The 19,907-nt window shown below is 47.1% G+C and overlaps 1 protein-coding gene across 6 annotated transcripts in view; it reads left to right on the plus strand.

Annotated features, from left to right (window-relative positions):
• PPP1R12B (protein phosphatase 1 regulatory subunit 12B) overlaps positions 1-19,907 on the plus strand; it is a 126,814-nt gene that overhangs the window by 92,977 nt on the left and 13,930 nt on the right. For 2 of the 6 annotated variants that reach the window (XM_075521635.1, XM_075521636.1), the window contains 4 exons: positions 16,089-16,105; positions 16,587-16,734; positions 17,840-17,944; positions 18,210-18,263. In XM_075521635.1, coding sequence (XP_075377750.1) covers positions 16,089-16,105; positions 16,587-16,734; positions 17,840-17,944; positions 18,210-18,263 — 324 coding nt within the window. Of the gene's footprint in view, positions 1-1,870; positions 2,100-2,191; positions 2,487-2,528; positions 3,092-16,088; positions 16,106-16,586; positions 16,735-17,839; positions 17,945-18,209; positions 18,264-19,907 lie in introns of those variants that run through there. The other 4 variants (XM_075521639.1, XM_075521640.1, XM_075521637.1 and 1 more) reach the window with 4 other exon arrangements.

Below are 19,907 nucleotides of genomic sequence, written 5' to 3' on the forward strand. Positions count from 1 at the left end.
AACATCGGGACAACAGCACAGCAAAGGAAGAGTCGGGTTTCATACTTACACAGGGGAAAACTTGAAAGTCAGCTGTACAAAACGGCAGGAAGAAACCCATAAATTAGGCAGCTTTGTTGAAATAATGATGAAACCCGGCATGTTTTGCCATATTGCGTCTCATTCTGCTGTCTTTCTCCTGGCTAATAAGGATACTAATTCTCATGCCACCCCTTCTCTTTAAAACGAGTTTTTGTCCACCAAGATGTGTTTCGTCAATCTGTGAGGCATCTGCACTAGATGTCTAATTAACTTTTAATTAGTAGGGAATAGAAAGCTCAGTTTTTGTTTTGGTTTGAGGCTCAGGCTGTGAGTTCTGTACTGAAATGTTGATTTTGGAGCTTTCCCGCCCATCCTCAGCAGAAACGTGACCATGGAGGGATGCGGCAATGGTTCATTTAGGACTGGACGGGAGGGGAGGCAAAATGCTGCAATTCAGAGCTGTTTAACTCCACCTTGGTGACTAAGCTGGGCTTTGTCAGCCTTGTAATTGTGATTGAGACACTCCAGTCTGCTGGTGGCCACACGGGTTAGCCCAGTTTCAATTACTCGTACTGTTTTGAAACCCCAGAAACTGAGACTAGTGCAAAAGCATCACCTGCGTGTGCAAGTTCTATAAATATGCATTTAAAATGTCTGAATTACCTTGTTGTCGCTGTACAGCAGTTGGACTCCAGAATTCTGGGAGAGGTGGAGGGTGGGGGTGATGAGTGCAACAGATGGAAGCTGCAAAGATCAAGGTCCTGCCACAGTCTCCTGGAGCAGCGGGGTGCCTGTCACTACCTTCTTGTGTGTCTGTACTTAATTTCCATACCTTTAAAAGGGAATGCAGAAATATTGCCAGGCAGAATTAGACCTCTCCAAACTTCCCCCCCACCCCCACCCCATGCAGTCAGTGAATAATGAACCCCCTCCTTCCTCATGATGAGGTATCAAGTGATCTCAAAGTGACTTTCCTAGAGAAGGACGATCCGGCAGCCCCCTTTCCCTCTCTCCGTGGTCACACAGCGATGCTGCATTGCCCCTGGATAGTGAAGGTGCTGGATGGCAGGAGAAATGAATGCAGCTGCTATTGCAAGCACCCTTCCCCAAGGGTGGGTCAGTATGTCAGTCAAACTTACTGTATGTCAGTAAAATTACACGGTTGCCAAGCAGTGTGCAAAAAAGGGGCAATGTTTCAGATCAACAGAGAGGTATCCAAGTGTAGTAATACTCTTAAAATACTTTTATATGGGTATTCTTCTGCACTTGCTAGGAAAGGTTTCATGATAAAGCAGCCCGTGGAGCTGGAGCGGCACGTGCGCTGCAGCTAGGTTAACTCCAGGCAGCCGGCGACTGGGTCAGTACCTGCTTCAGGTGGGTGTGAATGAGTCTGGATGAGGACACATCCTTTGGGGTGGTACTGGTTCATTAATGCTGCCTTACTGGAACTGGTCCAGTGCAGATACCTGGGCTGATGCCTTTCCGGCAAAGAAAAACACAGATTTGCAACCTTATAGTTGCAAGACTGTATTTAGTGTATGAGAGCTATTAAATCAGCGCACCCACTGTGTGTTTGAGGGCGTTTTTCAAATGAACATCCCATGTGCTTATTTAGATGGGACACGAGGGACATCCACTTGCCTTTACAGTGAACAATCTTGCCATCGCTGAGACACTGCAAAGAGCGGCTTTCCAGTGAGCTAGCTTGTGCAGCAGCAGCACAGCTCAGCAAACAGCTAGCTGGAAGTTTGTTGCGAGAGGTACATGCTCTCCCCACCCTTTTTCCTGTTCTCCAAGCTCCTCTCTCCTCCTCCTCGATCCCAAAAGCTTGTTTGAATGAGTGTACATTACACAAGCTCTGCGTGGCCTTCTCGCAGCTCGAAACAGGCTTATGAGCAAACAACAAAAATCCTGTTGTGCTGCGCGTGTCCTCCCTTTAATGGTATGAACTGCTCCATGTCCTTTAAAATATCTCCCTTTGTCACAGCCGCAAAATGCGTGCTGGAATTTAAGCTTTGCAAAGTGCCGTCGATTTGCCTCCGATCTCCCGCTCGCAGCCCGGCAGGCCTTGGGAGCTTGTAAGTTATTTTATTTTCTCCCCTCCCCTCCCCCCCTTTTTTTTTTTCTTTTTTTTTCCCCCCCCTTTTTTCCCTACAAGTAGCAGCCCAAATCCCAAGCTGAAAGTGAATTGCTGCTGCTGGCTGCCCTCCAGCATTCCTCGCGGAGCGAGTCAGGATCCGGAATGTCAGAAGGCAGCGGCAGGCGGGCCGGGAGAAGCCTGCGTGGGTAACGGCGCCCGGGAGGAGGAGGAGGAGGAGGAGGATGGAACAAAACACAACTTCATCTGGACTGCCCCTTTCCAAACCAGCGTTTGTTCCTGATTTATGCTTTCGTGTTTTGCTTAAAGCATGCAGCTCTGCGCGGTAACGGCAGAGAGCTCGCAGCAGCGCTCCGGAGTAAAACAGGTTTTGGTTTTCTTTTCTTTTTTTTTTTTTTCCTTTTTTTTTTTTTTTTTTTTTTTGGCAAAAGCTTTGTGTCTAGATAAACCCAGCTGGTTTTCCAGCTCTCTCTCTTGAGCCGGGAGTTTTTGCCTCCTGCAGATTTGGGGGGAGATCGCTCTGGTCCTGCGGCACACGCTCTGGATGAGGGGAAATGTCCTTTTGCGGAGAAGTTGGGACGGGGCCCGGCCGGTGAGGCTGGCACGGAGCAACACCCGGCGCTGGAGCACCGCGAGTCTTTGACACTTTCTCTTCTTCTTCTCGGACAAGAAGCATTGTGGAGCCTCAGCTCTCCCTGCAGCAGATTAATGCCTAAAATTATACATCCTAAACAGCAGGGTTTAATTACCAGAGCTGTGAATAGTTTAATTAGTTTGTTCTGACCTTGGAAGAAGGACCTGCCCAGCACTGTAGAGCGACAGGAGAGCAAGACTTGTATTGCTTCTCAAAGACATACAGCCCGAGAGGCCATGTCGTCCTTGTACACCAGGAGTAAAGAATATACTCGCAGCAGGAAGGCTCAGTCAGATTCTCCCCCGTCCTCTCCTTCCCCGATCGCAAAGACACTCAGAGTAAGCAGCCTTTTCCTTTCTGTATTACACGGAGACCTGCTCGGCACATGCTCTGAGCAGAGACCGGTGGTGGTGGTTTGTTGTCTTACCCTTGGAGACCTTTGTCTGTGGTTTGCTTTGCAAAGACGATGGTTTAAATGAAAGTTGGGAAGGTGCCTCTGCAGCAACAGGTTTTAAGCAAGCTGCACGAGCCCTTGCACTGGGATTCTTTGCATTTATGGCTGTAGGGAGTTGCTGTGATGGTAGTTTCTCCCTTACCCTGCTTTTCACAGAAACGTCGCTCTCCTGGTAGGCTATGGCTGCAAGAAAACCTCACCGATGAAAATGAGGCAAAACCTGACCAGCTCGTTAAACTGCACTCTTCCCATAGGCGCTTTGATATTGCTGGTGAAACGAGGTTTCACCCTTGGGGCTGTGCTGACCTATGGTATAGTTTAATAATTTCAACAACAACAAAAAAAAAGAAAACCACCTGTAGCAGGAGGCAGGTTCAGGTAGTTAACTAGTCCTTCCCAAACCGGAGCTGGTGTCCCCATCTATGGAGGTGTTTGAAAGTTGGGAACATTTCGTAACAGTATTGCTAGTAGCTCCGCAGTCGTGCGAAAGGCTATCATGAAACTCTCTGGGTCCATATTGTTATACGGGCAGTCTCTTCACCGTCAAGAAATATTATCATGCCGGAGTCAAAGCCTGGAGGAATTAGTTTTAAAAAGGCAGGCTAATTTTAGATGTAAGCATTAAATTAATTTGAGCACTGGTGTTTGCTCAAATCAGATATGCATTGTCTGCTCCTTTTGAAGTGACAGATCTTGGTCTGGAAAAAGCATTGCCCAAAATATGTAAAAAGGGTTTTAACCCACTGCCGTGGTGTTAATGGAAGCAGTCCCTGACCTCTGGAACTTCAGCCTCGAAGGCTTTCATGGCTGGTGGTTGCCCCCAGGCTGTTAACTGTTTAACCCAGGAACCCGAGTCTGTGCTTTCTTCCCGTCTGCAGTCGGAGCATCTCTGGGGAGTCTTTAGATAATCTAAAACTGTCCCCTGTGTGCTTCGATGGACTTTCTTCATCAGTTTTTACAGCTGTGCTTACCATTCCTCAGTAAATTGCCACAGTATTGATAACCAGCTTAATAGCAGGTGGGGAACCTTTCAACTGTGCTCTTACTCATAGAGTAAAGCTGGAAATGTTTTAATTTCTTTCAAAACTCAAGTTTTTTTAAGATCAGTCTTGTTTGGCATACACAGGCTGACTCATTTTTCCCCCCTCATGCATCTAGGCGCGTAAGCAAGTGACAAACATCTCGCAAGAGCCGTGACTGCTGTACTCGCGGTGCACGCCTGTCTGCTTTGATGCAAACTAACAGGAGGTGCAGGTTTTCTCTGTCGATAGCCGTGATGGGATTGCAGGCTCTTGGGGGGCCCTGTGGGTGTTGGAGGAGGTGGTGGGAGCTCCAGGTGGGTACAGAAAGGTGCTGGGTGGGAATGGGAGGGCCTGGAGAAGAGCTTCCCTCAGCTTCTCGTGGCAGTGGGATTTTGGTGAAAGCAAACACGTGAGCACGGAAATCTTGGTGGTTCTTGCAGTAGTGATGGTAATGCCAGCTGTGGCTCCAGAGCATCAATGTGGGAGAAGCCAGAGCTGGAGTGCAGCAGCATCGACTCATGAGTCGGTGCAGGAAACAGTCCTGCTGCTGTCTGGGTTATGGAAAAAGCCCATGCCTTAAAAGGCTAATTAGGGAAGGATTTACTTCAGGCTAAAACAAAGTATCTGAGTTAACTCCTTCTCCAAGACAAAGTAATTCTGCCATGAGCAAGAGAAGTAATGGAGTGCGGTTTTCATGGATTTGTCCCATCTGTGTATTCTCCCCCCACTGAGTCCCCCATGCCCCCAGTAACAGCAACCCTTGCCGCAGGGTGCCACCAGCCTTAATAAAACAGGTAGGAATGTCGTATCTTGGAGTCTTTTTATCTTTCCATCCAGCCAAGATTGATACCAGCAGACCTGTGGACTCTAAACGTTCCCAGCTGAGCAGGGGTGTAAAAACACATGAGCAGGCAGGGAGCCTCACGCGTGGTACAGGCATGGAAAAAACCTCTTAGAGAACCAGACAAAGCAAAGAAGGTTTTACTTATTAAGGTATCGGTGCCAAACAGCTGCATTCAGATGCTGTTTGCAAAGCAGTTTCCTATGGCATTCCCTGCTGCACTTGCCCTGCTGCTTGTAACGTTCCTCCTTCGGTGTTATGGTAATATCGCATGTGGTTTTTTCCACCTTTCATTGATGGGATCTCCCCAAATGCACAGCCGAGAAGAGTGAGCGCTTTGCGGTGAACTCATACAAGTCATAACGCAGGCAATATCCTTGAATACGGTGCGGGAGCAAAAGGCAGGCGGAGGAGATTGTGGTGAGAGCGGGGTGGTGGTGTGTGACCACCTCCATGCGCAAGCTCAGCACTGTCCTATTGCCCTCAACCTCCGCAAGCCAAGATCCTTAATTTCTTGTGTCACAACAGAACAGCCCAGAATTATAGTCACAAATACAGAAATAGCTGAGTAAATCCTATTAGATCAGCCAGGGTAGAGGTTGCTAGCTCCACCTTTTCAGTTGCTTTAATGAGGATGTTCCTAGAAAGTGGAAGCTGAAATTCCCCTTTAAGTCAAGTCAGATCATCCTGTTATTTGGCAAAAGCTTCCATTTTTGTGGCAGTGGGTACCTTTTCATCACAATTTTTGCACCATACTGTTTTAGCTCAGGGTTTCTCTTCCTCAAAAAAATATTATTCACATAGTCAGTTCCAAGGGTGGCAACCCATGGTATGAAACCTATCGTGCATAAGTAAGAAAATAAATGGCAGGACTGGAAGGATGAGGGTGAAAGCAAGGACTGAATTTTCTTTTTTTTAAATCCTATTTACGCTGGGCCAGTTGCTTTTTCATAGGAAATACCCTGTAGTTTGTGGTTAGGCTCATCCATCTGTTCGTTGTGGTACTTCATAACCCTTGTGTTTCTCCGTGGGGTATCAGTCAGGTAGGAAAATGAAAGCTAAGGAGAAAGCACAGTCCCAACTTACTGCACAGGTTGTAATTGCAGCTTTTCAGTTGTTTCCCCCTCTTTGTCAACCAACCTTCCTGTCCTTTACAGACTGCTCCTTCTTGTCTTGTAATCCGATATTTTTTGCTGTAAAAAAGACCATCAAAACTTAAAACCCTCATCAGCGTGCACATGCTGGTTGTTCAATAGTGGCTGCATCCCTCCGGCTGCCGTCACTTGATGGTTGTTACTCGCTCCTTGAGAGACTCTACATAATTCTTGTTTTTCTGGCCATATTCATGGTTTCACTACAAGGCTTTTTCCCTCTGATGTTAGATCGCTCCCTCATTAAGCCACCTTCAGTGCTTATTACTTAAGCTTTCCAGCTGAATTTTTGTCAGTAAGGGCTCAGCAATAAACTTTTAAGTATACTCTGTGGTCTGTACTGATTAATTTTACTCTGCCTTTCATTGGAGTGTCTGAAGGAGCTGCACGAAGTGGAATGCAGGATGCAGGAGCATCACCTTTTATGGGCCATATGTTTTCACCAAGTCACTTGAGGGTAGAAAGCAACAGTTTCCAAATTGCCGTCTCTGTTAGCGAGCCTCCACATCAAGCTCGTGGTTGCTCAAAGCAGTGATTACCATGGCAGCAAATGCATCTAATCTGGGTGTGATTTTTGATGTGGACACGTACATCTCAAATCCAAAGCAAATCTTAAAGAAAAAAAAGGTAATGCGCAAAAATGTTAGCCATCTGAGCTGCAGGTGCTTGGCGTGCAAATAAAACCAGCATGGTTTGGATATTAATACATAAATAATGGCATAAAATCTTAGAGGTCTGGTAATGTGACCAAACCAGACTTCTTTTTATCAGTGAGAGATGTCCAGGAGTGCTGAGAGCTTGGTAGAAATGCCTGATCAGGTGACAGCCTTCGTAGAGTTTTGAATATAAATGTGTCTTACAGTCAGTTTTCACTCCGTGAGTGCTTTTGCAACAGGTTTAATCCTGTTTCGATATTCATGGTAACAGGTTTATTCTCACATTAGATAGACCTGTATGAATCATTTGGCTTGCTGCGCTGCTGCTGCAAATACGTTGGAGAATAAAGAGCGTTATGGAAACATTTCTCCAGGAAACTTACTCTTCCTGGGTTTCCATTTAGTGGCTTGGACTCATTCTAGTTGTGATAAAAATGATGCTGCATAAATTGAAATGGGGTCAAATAAGTTGTCTCATGACATTTTCTATCTAATTTCTGGATTGCTGCGTAGTTACGCAGTATTTGCGGAAATGATTACCTCCTCTCCCATTAGCCAACAAAAAATGTGGGATACTGAAACTTGAACTCGAAGGCAATTAACCTTAGTCTGTGTTCTTCAGCACCCTGATTTGTTTATCGCTGGTTATTTCTCAAATATTTGTCAAGTTGTTTATATGGGTATCAGTATGAAATCCTTCTGGGTTCTGTTTGTTCTCTGGGGGGGGGGGGTTGAGTTTCTCTCTGTAAATGTCCATATCTGGAAGTGTATCAGGAACTTCTGGTCATTCTTAGGGCACCACCCGTTAGATGGGCCCTGCTGTGACTCAGTAGCCAGACGATGCCCCTGCCTCTGGCTGCATCTGGATGTATAAATAAAATGGGTCAGGGCACATGCTGGAGCTTGTGTCCCTGCGGCTAAACTTTCTTCTTCAGCTCTCCTCCCTTCTGAGGAACAGAGCGAATTGATCCAAGCCAAAGCCATAGCAGGGAGTCTGTTAACTATTAAAGGGTCTGAATGGTCATGGGCGACTCGGAAAGAAGCACATCATGTAACACTACAACCTAATTTAAAACTCCCATTTTGACCTTCTACCGCCTGGGCAGTAATGGGTGCCTTTGAAGAAAGTGGTTAAGCAGCCAGAGAGCAATGGCTTGTGGTGGCTCCGCTTTTGAAACCGTTGCCTGTCACAGGGCAAGGAGGCCAGAAGGTCAGAGGACAACTTGAGGTTGCACCAGAGCAGGGAATCAGTCTGGACTGTAAGAGGGGTGAAGGGAGAAGGAGAAAGAGGATATCTTTAATTTGGGTCAGCTCATGGTACAGTCACAAAACCAAGCACGTTGGCACAACTGAGACAGGGCGGTGCTGTGGGATGGGAACGAGCAGCCACGGGAAGTGATGGGGAGAGCGGGTGGAAACTCTGTAGGCAGCAAACCACTTCAAACTGCCGAACTGGAAACCAATGTTTACTTCCATTGGAGGAGCCCATTATAGTTTTGTTTTTCATAAAATGAATACAAACCCATAGAAAACAGGGCTAGAAGAGGCACAGAGCTCGGTCCATGCGTTTCCCCAGGACACCAGCGGCTGTACCTACGCTGCTCCTGGCAGATGTGTCTTGTGCTTGCAGACTTCCACCAGTGGAGATGGTGCCTCATGCACTGGAGCTGCAACTGGTGGTCAAAGAAAAGCATATGGACCTCAGGGAATTGTTAGGTAGTTGTTGGTTTGGGGGGGTGGTGTTGTTTTTTACAATGAATTTACAGTTCTTTTTCATGACCTCAAATTGCTGAGGTTACTATTGCAGTTCAGTAGAAGTAAGATCTTTGGAGCAGAGGTCCTCAAATAGATGAGAGTAGCTCCAGGTTCAGATCACTGACTGGCAGCTGGTCTGGAGCTATTTTAGACTGAAACAAATGAGGGAGGAGAGAGAGACAGTATAAACTGTCTTAATTCTAACAGCACAAGATGCTTCGTGTGATACAGACGGGTCAGCATACCTAAACCAGCCCTCATCGATTTTCCATGCAAGCGCTGCCTGCGGCCGTAGCGGCTGTCCCGGGGATGCCATGCGGCTGCAGGCTGGAGGAGGTGTTCGCCAGATTTTGGAGCGTCCTTCACATCAAAAAGTTGGCAGGTCGGCTTTAGGCAGCTTGAATCCTGGCTAGTGGCCAAATAGGTATTTAAATACCCGATGATAACACCTGGAGGTGTCCCAGTAAAGCGTTTGCAGGGGCAAGGAAGATGTCGTTGCCTGCAGACCTGTGGCATTCTCGTATTACAGAAATTTAGGAGCAGATACCTTCTCTTCTTGTGTCACTTGGCCATTCGGCTTTTATTTCCTCATGTCTGGAGAGTTTTGTCTAAGATCACATCGCTTTGCAAAATTAAATTTTTCACCAATAAAATTTGATCCCTTAGAAAAGAAGGAAAAAAATAAGGTCAACAAACCCGGGTTTCTGAATTGTGGCCTTTACTAAATTAAAATACAATCCAGCTTGACGTTTTACATGGGGAGTTTTATCCCCAAGAGACAGCGGTAATAAACCGCAGCTGCTGCAAAGCCAACAGGCCGCGAGAGAGGCGCGGGGAACTGAGGCACAGGCTGGCAATCACACAGACAGCGTACGACTGCGGGACGCTTAGGGGTGTCTGGGATGGCAGGAGATGCGGTCATCAGTCTGTTACAGCCGTGTGTATTTGTTTCTGATGAAATACGTGCTAGCCATACTGAAAACGATGTGATCTGTTGCAGCCAGCTGCCAAAGCCACTATTCCATCTTGGAGAACCTTTTAATATTATGCTTCAGTAACAGCAGCTTTTATTAAACAAAGTTTATTGATTTATAGTTTGTGAAAACATATTTTGCATCAGGCTTTTGGGAGTTGGAGGTTATATGGAGGTGGTTTGGCTAAACTGGATTATTACTCATATCAGTGGGGGTTTGTAATCCTTGCATTTGCACAAATGCAAACTTGAGTTGGAAGGCAGCGCTATTCATCACGTCAGCTGTAGCTAACAGGACGCCGTAGCAAACCACAGCTCTCGGGTCAGCAGAGCAGCTTTCCGAGGGAGGCAATGACCTCGAAAAACTGTATCAAAGGCAGAGTTCAACCAGAGTTCTAATTATTCTGCACCCACTGGAAAACCAAACTTGACCCCAGCCGTACCTGACTTGAAAGACAAATGTGGCTTGAGGGGAGCGCCGATCTGAGTTGTACCCGAGGGCGATGGGTCCGTGGCTGTTAATGTTTCTAGTCAAACTTTTGATCCCAAGGGAAATGAAAGAGTCTGGGCAAAACTGACAGTGAGGCAGCCTTCCTCACTGCTTTTCCTCCGTCCAGCTCAGCTCTTGCTGTGCCGGCTCCAGGAAGACTTCTGCCTGCAGCAACACGACGCACCGGAGAGGTTGTCCTTTTACAGCTGCCCTGCATCAGCGCAGCCAAGCACGTAAACCCACGGAGGTGTAGGAGCAGCAGAGCTACGTAACTGCAGGAACGTGGTGCCTTTTGCATATAAGAGGGAAAGAACTGGCCCCAAAAGCAGCTGGCTTTATTTTACGTTTAATTTCTAAAACAAACAGGAGGATATGTGCCAACACAAGAGTAAAATTCAAGAGGTTCCTAAAACTTCCCCTCTTGATTAAGAAAAGGGAGGACAGCAGGGCTGGAGCTGTGCTCCAGGATCTTGTTAAATGGTGGTTATTTAATCGTAAGTGTTGATCAGGATCTCTGAGACAAAACACACCAAAATAAATTCCTTGAGAACTATCTTAAAATAGTGCACATTTTCCTGAGGTTGGCCAGTTGGAGATAAAGAAGCATAAAATGTTCCCAAAGCATCTATTTTTTTCTTCTTTTTTTATTTTGAAACAATGTAAATAGACTTTTTCTGCCTTTGCTGGGTCAGATCCCAGCCGCAGAAGAACACAATTGGAAGCAATTAGGCCAATTTCTGACTTGGCAAGAGCAGTGGCCGATCCCCCTTTTGGCACTGCATTTCAGGGCTGCCTTTTATCTAAACCTTCCACGAGGAATTTGGTTTTAATTATACTTTACTGAACTCCTAACAGCTGTAAACGTTTCTGAGTTTTTAAGGGAAGGCTCCTGCCCTCCACAGTCTGAGCACATTTCTAAAATCAAAACCGTACGGCATTCCCGGGGCTGTGCGGCATCCCGGCAGTCCGGGTGAGTGAAGCCACGGCCAGCACCTAGCTGTGCCTTCTCCTTGGGACTGACCAGCATCAGCACAGTGAGAACTGCGGGGCTCAGAATAAAGCGGCTCCCGCAGGGAGGATCAGCCCCGTATGATGCTCTTTGCGCTTTTTCTCAGGTCCCATCTCAGATGTCCTGTGTTTTGCCAGCCCACTTGGGCTGATGGTTTCTGACCCTGTCCGGGAGGGCTGGCAAAACTAGCTGAACCCCTTTGCTGTCCTCCACCACGCCCAGCACTACCTGAACGTGCTGCCCACCATGAGATGGACGGGAGGAAAGATGATGTGGTCTCTCAGGTGAGAGGTCTAAGAGCTGAGGATTACCAGAAACTTGCAAGCACGCCTGCGAGTGCTCTGTGCTTTTAAGTTTTCCTTTAAAAGTCATCCCCTTGGGTGTCTCGGTGCTCTTCAGCAGGAGTGCCGGGGTCTCGGCTCAGCGCTGGCTGCCGTGCTGGTTTCTGAATCAGGACAGCCGCCTCCAGTGCCTCGTTCGTCCCTGGGGTCCTCCTCCCCCCGCCCCAAACCCTGCAGTGATATGACCCTGTTTAGATGGCAGGAGGGATAATTTCACAACGCGATGCTTCCGTGGCTGTTAATGTTTCTAGTCAAACTTTTGATCCCAAGGGAAATGAAAGAGTCTGGGCAAAACTGACAGTGCTGTTCCAAATTTGCCCGGGGAAGAAAAAAAGCCCAATGCATATGTACAGTTGATACAGCAGTTTCTCAGCATCCCCTTTTTAACCTTAATAGATTGCACAGTATTCATTCAAGAAAAAATCAGGAAGGGAAAGCCCTTTCTTGCACCAGCTTAGTCAATAAGTGCACGTTTGGTGCCTCGGCTCTTGTTTCTCTCTGTTCATCCCCAACTTCTCTTTCCAGAAATGAAGGAGGGAGAGTTTTGTCCTTCATCTTCTGACTCTGACCTCAGAGTTTCCAGCTCTGGGACGGCATCTCCAAGCAGATACAACCTTCTTCACTACTTACATACGCAGTGCAATGAGCCAGCTAATGCTGCAGGAGTTTAAATGGGTATTTTGTGGTTGTTTTAAACGAAGGGGCCGTGTGTGGAGGAGAGGCAGTTGCTGAGCTGACAGCGCAGGTGCAGCTGGAAGCAGGTGGCAAAGGTTTCCAAGGGCGCTGCGGCCAAAAGCAGGGCAGAACTGAGCCGGAAAGATGCTGTTTCCTACTGAAAATATGTCTCCAATGTGATGTCCCGGTCGCCTCTGAAAAGGTTTGTCTGTCTTCGAGCAAATAGCAGGGATGTCTCAGTTAAGCGCCTAGCCCAATGCTTGCACGCAGGGCTCGCGCTTCCCCTCTCAGATACCTCCTGCACGGCACAGCCGCCTCCCAGGACTATGAGATTTTTGTCTTTGTTTTAACTTGCTTCCTCCGGCATCAGGGCCTCTCTTTGTGCTAAGAACTGCTGCTTTACTTGTCACCTCTTTTACTTGGACCCTTTTCTTGAAGGTGCAAAGTGGAACTTTTTTTTTCCTAGGATTTTTTCCCCTCCTCCATCATTATTTAAAAAAAAACAAACCCCAAACTAAACACCTGAAGAAGCTGCTCCTTGAAATTTCAGCACAAACACTGGCCTCTGTGCAAAACCCAGGAAAATATTGAGCCAGAAATTGATTTAAAACAAAGTAAATAAATCTTCCCTCCTTCTCTGGGAAGCAAGTAGAAGACTGATCCGCTGATGAAAACTGTTCTGCAACTTTCATTATGGCAGGGACACTTCCAACAGCTGCTGTAACATCTTGTCCAGGCTCTGCTTTCTAGACCTCAGCCTTTATCCAGTTCCTCTCAAACTTAATCATCTTTGTCTCAAAAATACCACTTTTAACTGAAACAACATGAAGAGAGGCATCTGAAAGTTGAAGGGTGAGGGAAAGACACCGAGTTTCCCAACAGCTGCGAACACAGAGATTTCCTGTAGCTCCGTGCTGTTTCTGCAAGACACTGGAGTTGTTTTATGGTGCAGAGATGTGATTTAAATGTCTCCCGAAGGGAGACAAAGTCGCAGGAGGAGAAATCACTGAGCAATATCCAGATTTTGGCTGGTGAAGTCCTGGAGCTGCTGCGGGCTGGGGGTGGCAGCAGGTCGCTGCAGGATTGCTCTGCTCTAACACTGGCGGCAGCGGCAGGAATGATGCTCGCAGGTCCTCCCGTCTCATCAAGTATCCCTCTTCCTCTTTAGAGACACAGAGACAATGGCAGCCTGAAAAAATTTCTCTCAGTATCCATCACAGGAAGGTTTTAAATACAATAAACCTGTTTTTTTTTCCCCTTCAATAAACCTGGGGTTTTTTCCCCTTTGCCATTCCCAGCAGCTGTTTAAAGTGATTCCTTTCTTATCCCACCCTTCCTTTGCAGAAGCACACCCCTGCTCTCTCTGCCTATGGAAATTATTAGTTTCTTTGGAGGAAAAAAAGACAAAAATGGTTTTTCCCTCCTGCTGCAAGTGCACAGGCTGGCTTGGGGACCTGCTCCGGTTTTATTGCTTGGTTTCCATATTGCCTTGCTCAGCCGTGTGTGGACTTTCTCAGCGCTGTTCAAATACATTAGCAGGTGCGTTTGTTGAAATAAATGCAAGCTTGATATTAAGTGGATTACTTGCCTAGCCGTTTGTCATCGTAAGAAAAGTCGTCACTGAAGGGGATTAGCATGAAGTGCACAAATAACTTGCACCAAGAGGCTTGTTAATCACTTCCCAATTCCCCTCTCCCACTCAATAGGGGAGGTTGGGTCATTGGGCCAAAATTAAAAGGGAGCTGTCAGGCGGCTGAGGGCTTTAAGAGGCAAATGTCAGAAGCTCTGCTAACAAAAGACTGCGGAGACATCACCCAGCGTGTTTGCAGCTGAAAACGGGAAGTCTTCCTAATGACAGCCGCACGCCAGAGGCCAGCCGTACGGAAACTGCTTCCCAACTTACTGGCTTTGAGCTTCCTACAGAGAGCGGCCCAAGCCATGGCTGTCTGGAGAAGCAGGCAGGTGTCCCTGGGACAATGGCAGGCAGCTGCGGGGCTTTTGGCCCCATGAGAAGCTTCCCAGACAGCATCCAACATCACTTGTGGAAGTGCAGCAGGGCTTAGCTATGGTGGAAAGCCGTCTGCTGTCTCCCTTGGGTGGTTTCTCACCTGTGTGATGCAAAGAAAGCTTTTGGTGCATGGAGAGAGGGTCAGAGCAAATAAAATAATATGGGGCTGGACCCACTGCCATGGCTCAGGACCCATGCCAGCACCAGGACAGGCTCCTGGAGCTTTGGTGACCATCTCTACAGCATGGGGCTGGTACCCAGACCTGCCCCGGGAGCCCAGCTGAGGGTGGCCCTGCAGGTGCAGCTCTAGGGAGAACGTGCTAATTCATAGCAGGGCTTGCTCGTCCTTTTGAGCTTTGCATTTAGCAGCTTTGGCTGAATGTGTTGTCCATCCGCGAGGCTTCAAATGTGCCAGGATTCTTCAGTTTGTTTCTTGTTTGCTGGTCAAATCACTGCGTCTCACGTCACAGGGCTGTGTTGCAGAGCGAGTGGGGATTGCAGATTCCTTGGGGAGGCTCCTGTCTTGAATCAGCATTCAAGAGGAGTGTTACATTAGGGCAGGCTGAATTAAAAACGTAATAACGAGGTATATGTAATACGTAGCCGGATCCCTGCGTCCTGGCGAGTGGAGGGCAGTGTTGCAGGCAGGCATGGGCACAATCCGTGCTGCTCTGGGACTTGTCCCTGTGGTCCTCTGGCTCTGAGAAGAGAGATTGCAGGGTCGCTTGTCCACCCTCCTGCTCCATGTAATGGGGTGACTTAATTCAGCTCTCCGTGGTGTGCGCTCCCAGATACCTGCCCAGTAATCAGAGGCATCGTCTGGGTGCCAGGCAGGAGCAGGAGGTCTAAAGTCTTCAAACACTGGGGTGCCAGACAGGCAGCAAATCTGCCAGCCAGCAAGGCGTTTAGCTCTAGATTTAGTGGTGTATCTAGGCAGCGCAAACTCCAACACAAGCATGTCTGGGCACTAAAAGCCTGACCCCTCATCTTCTCTGTAAAGTCCTTCTCATGTTGACTCTTGCACTTATTGAAAAGGATCTAGGGAAATAACTGGTAGCGCCTGCAGGTGGTTTGTGCTCGCTCAGAGAAATGACACTGCTAATAAAACTAGCAGGGGAATATTGGGCTCAATTTCCAGTTCAAGGGACTAAAAAAGAGTTCGACCGCGCCTTGAATTTGAGTAAATGTCTGCCAGACAAAGAGAAACCTTGCAGAGAAGGAGGTGGCTGGTCAGTGCGGTGTGTCCTGCAGGACACCTAAGCCATTACCATTTGATTTCTGAAATTGTGGGCTGCAGCAAAGGCAGCGTTGAGGATGGCACAGGGGTGATTTGGATGTTGATGGGGAAAGAAGAACCTAACACACGCTTCAGCCAACAAGTCCCCCCTTTTGGCTGGCGCAGGGCTCCTCTCCCTTCCTTGTGCAGCTTCTGCTGTGTATCCTCTTGCCACGGTGAAGCTTTTCTTCATGGGGGAGGTACTTGCCCATGGAGAAAAAGTACCGTTTGTGATTTCCTGAAGTTCAACACAAATACGCAGTGAGCTCTGCATATCATGGTCCATTAATCCCACTCACCCACATCATGCATAGGACAGTGATCAAAGTCAGAAAGAATAATTTGATTTTAAAAGGGAAACAATAGATTAGTTTTGGTTCAAAGGAATGGATTTCAATTCTGGAAACGAGGATTTGAAGAACAAGGTTCAGTAGTTTTTAGGTTAGCAAAAGAAATGAAATCTGAAATGCTTCAGAGAAGCTGAAGCAGTTGAAAAGATTCAGGCAGGGATCGGTGACTCCCCGTTTGGGCATGGCAAATAACGCTCTTTAGCTTGTTGTGAGCTAGGTGCTGCTGTCAGAGGTAGGAAATTGCTGCCGCGTGGTAGCTCTGTAGTTCTTGAATTGAACCTTTAATTCTCCTCGTTATTAATTCCCTTTTTCTTTCTTTTTTTTTTTCCTTCAGCATGAAAGACTCTCCAGGTAAGAGTTTTATTTTTTGGAGTTTTTTCTATTTAATATTTATTGACAGCATATTTTTGTGTGGCTTTGGGGATTCCCTGTGCTTCAAATCAACATCATAAGCTGAAGCTGGTACTGGCCATTTGGTTCTTACCTTAGCTTAACTGTTGGGCCAGTTTTCTTTCATCTTTTGCTCCCCAAATTATTTAACAGCTATTCTGCAGAGAAAAAAACCTCTGTTAGAAATGGAGCCCATTCCCACCATGAAGATGAGAGGTCCATGGGAAATTACTGCCCATGTGGGGTTTGGGCTGATACCCTCTGGATTTTTTCCAGTTTTTAAAAGAGCGGTGGCTGCCTGCCTCCAGCAGCGATGCCCTGCTGCGGGGTGGAGGGTGCTCAGCTGGGTCTGCCACGGCCTCGAGTCCCAGCCGGTCGGGCTCATGCTGGCTGTCCCAAAGTAACAGCGGCTCCACGGTGCTAGATCTTCATCGCGTTTCAGGTTGGAAGCAGCTACGAACCCTACCACCAGTGACTCCTCCTACAGTGATCGTGCCTCCAGCCGCTCCAGTGCCTACACCCGGAGGGAGAACCGGTTAGCCGCCCTCAGCAGCAGAGCAGAAGAGGAGAGTAACAGGGACTATAAAAAAGTAGGATGTTTTAAATGTGTTACTGTCACTGCATGCACCTTAGAAGCTGCCTGTTGCTGCAGAAACCTGCCCTCAGAGTCTTTGGAAAGAAAGAAAAATTTTATTTTCATTTTCTCTGTTTCCATTGCTTTTGGAAGTCACACCAGCCTTTTTCAAATGTATGAGCCCTTCAGAGGGTTGAAAAAGGACAAGGGGTGAAAGGACACCGTGCAAAGTCAGATATCTGGGGGAGGGGGATTGAGGAGTCAGGCTGGAGAAATGCTGGGAGGGATTTGCAAGGAGCAAGAAAAGACACTGTTGAGCGTGCCAGCATGGCTCAAGCATGCATATCCCCACAGAATTATTTTTGCTGCTATAACATTCCAGAATTATTTTTTCTATAATCTCTGAAACTTTCAACATAATCCTTGAAAGGCAGTAAGATGGACTGCCATGCGCATCTAGTATCAATGCAAAGACCATACAAAAAGTAAACAGATTAAGATGACCTTAATTCTGAAATGACTATGATGCTGAAAAGCCTTGCACGGTAAGCAGCACCCCACTCTTCTTCGTGAATGTGTCTGGCCAGAAGTGCAAGGCAGTATGCCCAGTTTGTCCTCTTAGAGGGATGGCAATTCTGCTTGTTTGAAGGAATTGAAGGGAAAAAATCCATTGTGGAGTGTCCTAAAATTGTCCTTCTTCCTCCTCCTCTTCAAACTGAAAGCACACAAGAGCAACTAGGGTCTGTTGTGTTGAGGAGCACAACAGAATCATAGGTTCCGATACATCCAGCATACACAACTTAGTACTTTATTATGCTTGGTGGTTTACCTAAATTAAAAACATCCCTTTTCTTTGCCTCTTGGCTGTGTTTAAACACGCTACAAAATTAAACAGCTGCTTTCCTATTTCATATGAATTATGAAAACACAAGTAAAGCATCCAAACTAGATCTGTTTGCCCTTCTTCTAATATCCTGACAGGGGGGAGCAATGCAAACCCCGCAGCTGCCTCTGCTCAGCGCTGAGGACGTGCGTCTGCTCGGAGTAGTGCGGCAGAACTGGGTCTGCGCGGTGGCCAAAGAGCAGCCTGGTTAATTGAAATCTTTTGTTTCACGTTTCAGTTATATGAAAGCGCCCTATCTGAAAATCAAAAGCTGAAGTCAAAACTGCAAGAAGCCCAGCTTGAGTTGGCTGACATCAAATCAAAGTTGGAAAAAGCAGCCCAGGTAAGGCAAAAAACGGCTCCTAGACTGGAGAGACTGAGCCCCGGCCCACAACAAGCCAGTGCATGTTCCAGCATGGGAAAGGATTTAGCTCCTGGGAGGGAAGATGCTACAGAGGAGACTGTTATTTTTCACAGAAATAAGTGTGAGTGAGTCTGTAAAGGCTGCTTCTTCTCTGGCAAGTGCATCTGTAGGCTATCTAGGCCTTTGTGCAGCATCCTGTGAATGCCTCTCAGTTTTAATAGCTTTCTATTTTTAATCTACATAGCAGAAACAGGAGAAAACTTCTGACCGGTCCAGCATGCTGGAGATGGAGAAAAGGGTATGTGTCTCTGCTTTCTTCTCAGTCGCAATCTTTGCCTCGTGTTGCTCTGCAGGGCATAGTAATTTCTTGAAGGAAAGTGTTAATTAAAAGATAAATTATATTTTTGCCTTGTGGAGCAGTGCACAGTGATAATTGTGTTCTGACCTTTTCAGTGTCTGAGACTTTTCTGCTCTCTTTGCAAATCAGCTTAGTTCTGATTTCTTTCTTTTGTTATAGGAAGCTGCAGACCAACAAATTGTGTTGTATCGTGCTAAGAGACCGTTGGTCCATTATGCTTTAAAATATTCTTGATCCTTATGAATAAAGACTGTTTTAGGGTGGTGAGGGGAACAAGGCAAAACACTAGCTGGGCGTCTGTCTTGTGATTATACTTGAAATCTGAATCTTTGAATGCTCCTTCCTCTTAATAGAGCAGTCAGATTCATTGCAGTAAGCTAAGCTGAATGGGCAGTGTCTGGCTGAATCTCTGCCTTAATCGACCATAGCTTCAGTCAGATTGGAAGGGACCCCAGGAGATCGGTAGTGCATCTCAGCAGAGTCAACCAGGTTAGTCAGGGCTTTGTCCCATCATTTCATGAAGACCTCTGAGTGTTGAGCTTCCACAGCTGCAGCCCCTTCTTCCAGTTTTTAACTATCCTCATAGTGATTTTTTTTCCCTATATCTAGTCAGAACCTCCCCTGTTTCAGCTGATGGCCATTACTGCTCATTCACCCACCCCCTACCTCAGTGGTTAATTAAACCTGGAGCCTGGCTCCAATTTCTCAGTAACGTCCACTTGCATGTTGGAGGGTTGCCTGGAGGTTCCTCCTAAAGTGTTTTATCTCCTGAATGTTTAGGAGCTTTGCTGGATGGTCAAACTGTGTGTTTAAATTCAATTCGTACCATGAAAGACCTTAATTATTTATATGTAAATGCTTCCTGGGATTTGCCAGATACAGTCGTCCGGAGGAGGTGACGTTCAGGATCCCCACTTTGGGCAGAGTTAGGCAGAGCACATCAGCCCTCAATACAAGTGTGTGATAGACCTGCTGGCGCAGGCGCCAGGCTGTGACTGCTGAAGTGACCAAGGTTGCTGAAGCTGAGCTGATGCTCAGGCTGTGGCACTGCCGTGTAAGCTCAGCTGAGCATCTCTACACCAGTCTGAACCCCGAGACAGAGATTCTCAAAGCATTGATCCATGTGGGCCTGATTCCTACATGTGCTTAAAGCAGGCTGAGTGGGGTTATCAAACGTGCAACCACCACTGTCATCTGAACACAGCTGCTGGAGGAAGTCATGACGTGGGTGGAGCTTTTCTTCTGGAAGAAAAAGAGAGTGTGGTGGTCAGAGCACTCGCCCTGAGCAGACACCCCAACCAGAGAGAGCTCACACCACGCGTCCCATCTCCCACCCATGCAGTGCTTCCAAGCTGGGGCAATGTCCTGCATTGCTTCTGTTGAATTAGGATCACGACAGCCATAAATACAGATTTCTGAGAGTTAGAGAGAAAAAAAGTGCCCGACTGTTCTCAGTGAAGATGGCATTAGCTGTTTGCAGGACGGCTTACGCATTTTGCACTGACGAATCCCTGGAGGAAGTGTGCTGTGGACAAAAAGTGACCCAGAACCCGTCACACACGGCCACACTCAAAACCTGTGTGT

This window comes from Mycteria americana, chromosome 20, assembly GCF_035582795.1.
Source record: "Mycteria americana isolate JAX WOST 10 ecotype Jacksonville Zoo and Gardens chromosome 20, USCA_MyAme_1.0, whole genome shotgun sequence".
NCBI lineage: Eukaryota > Metazoa > Chordata > Aves > Ciconiiformes > Ciconiidae > Mycteria > Mycteria americana.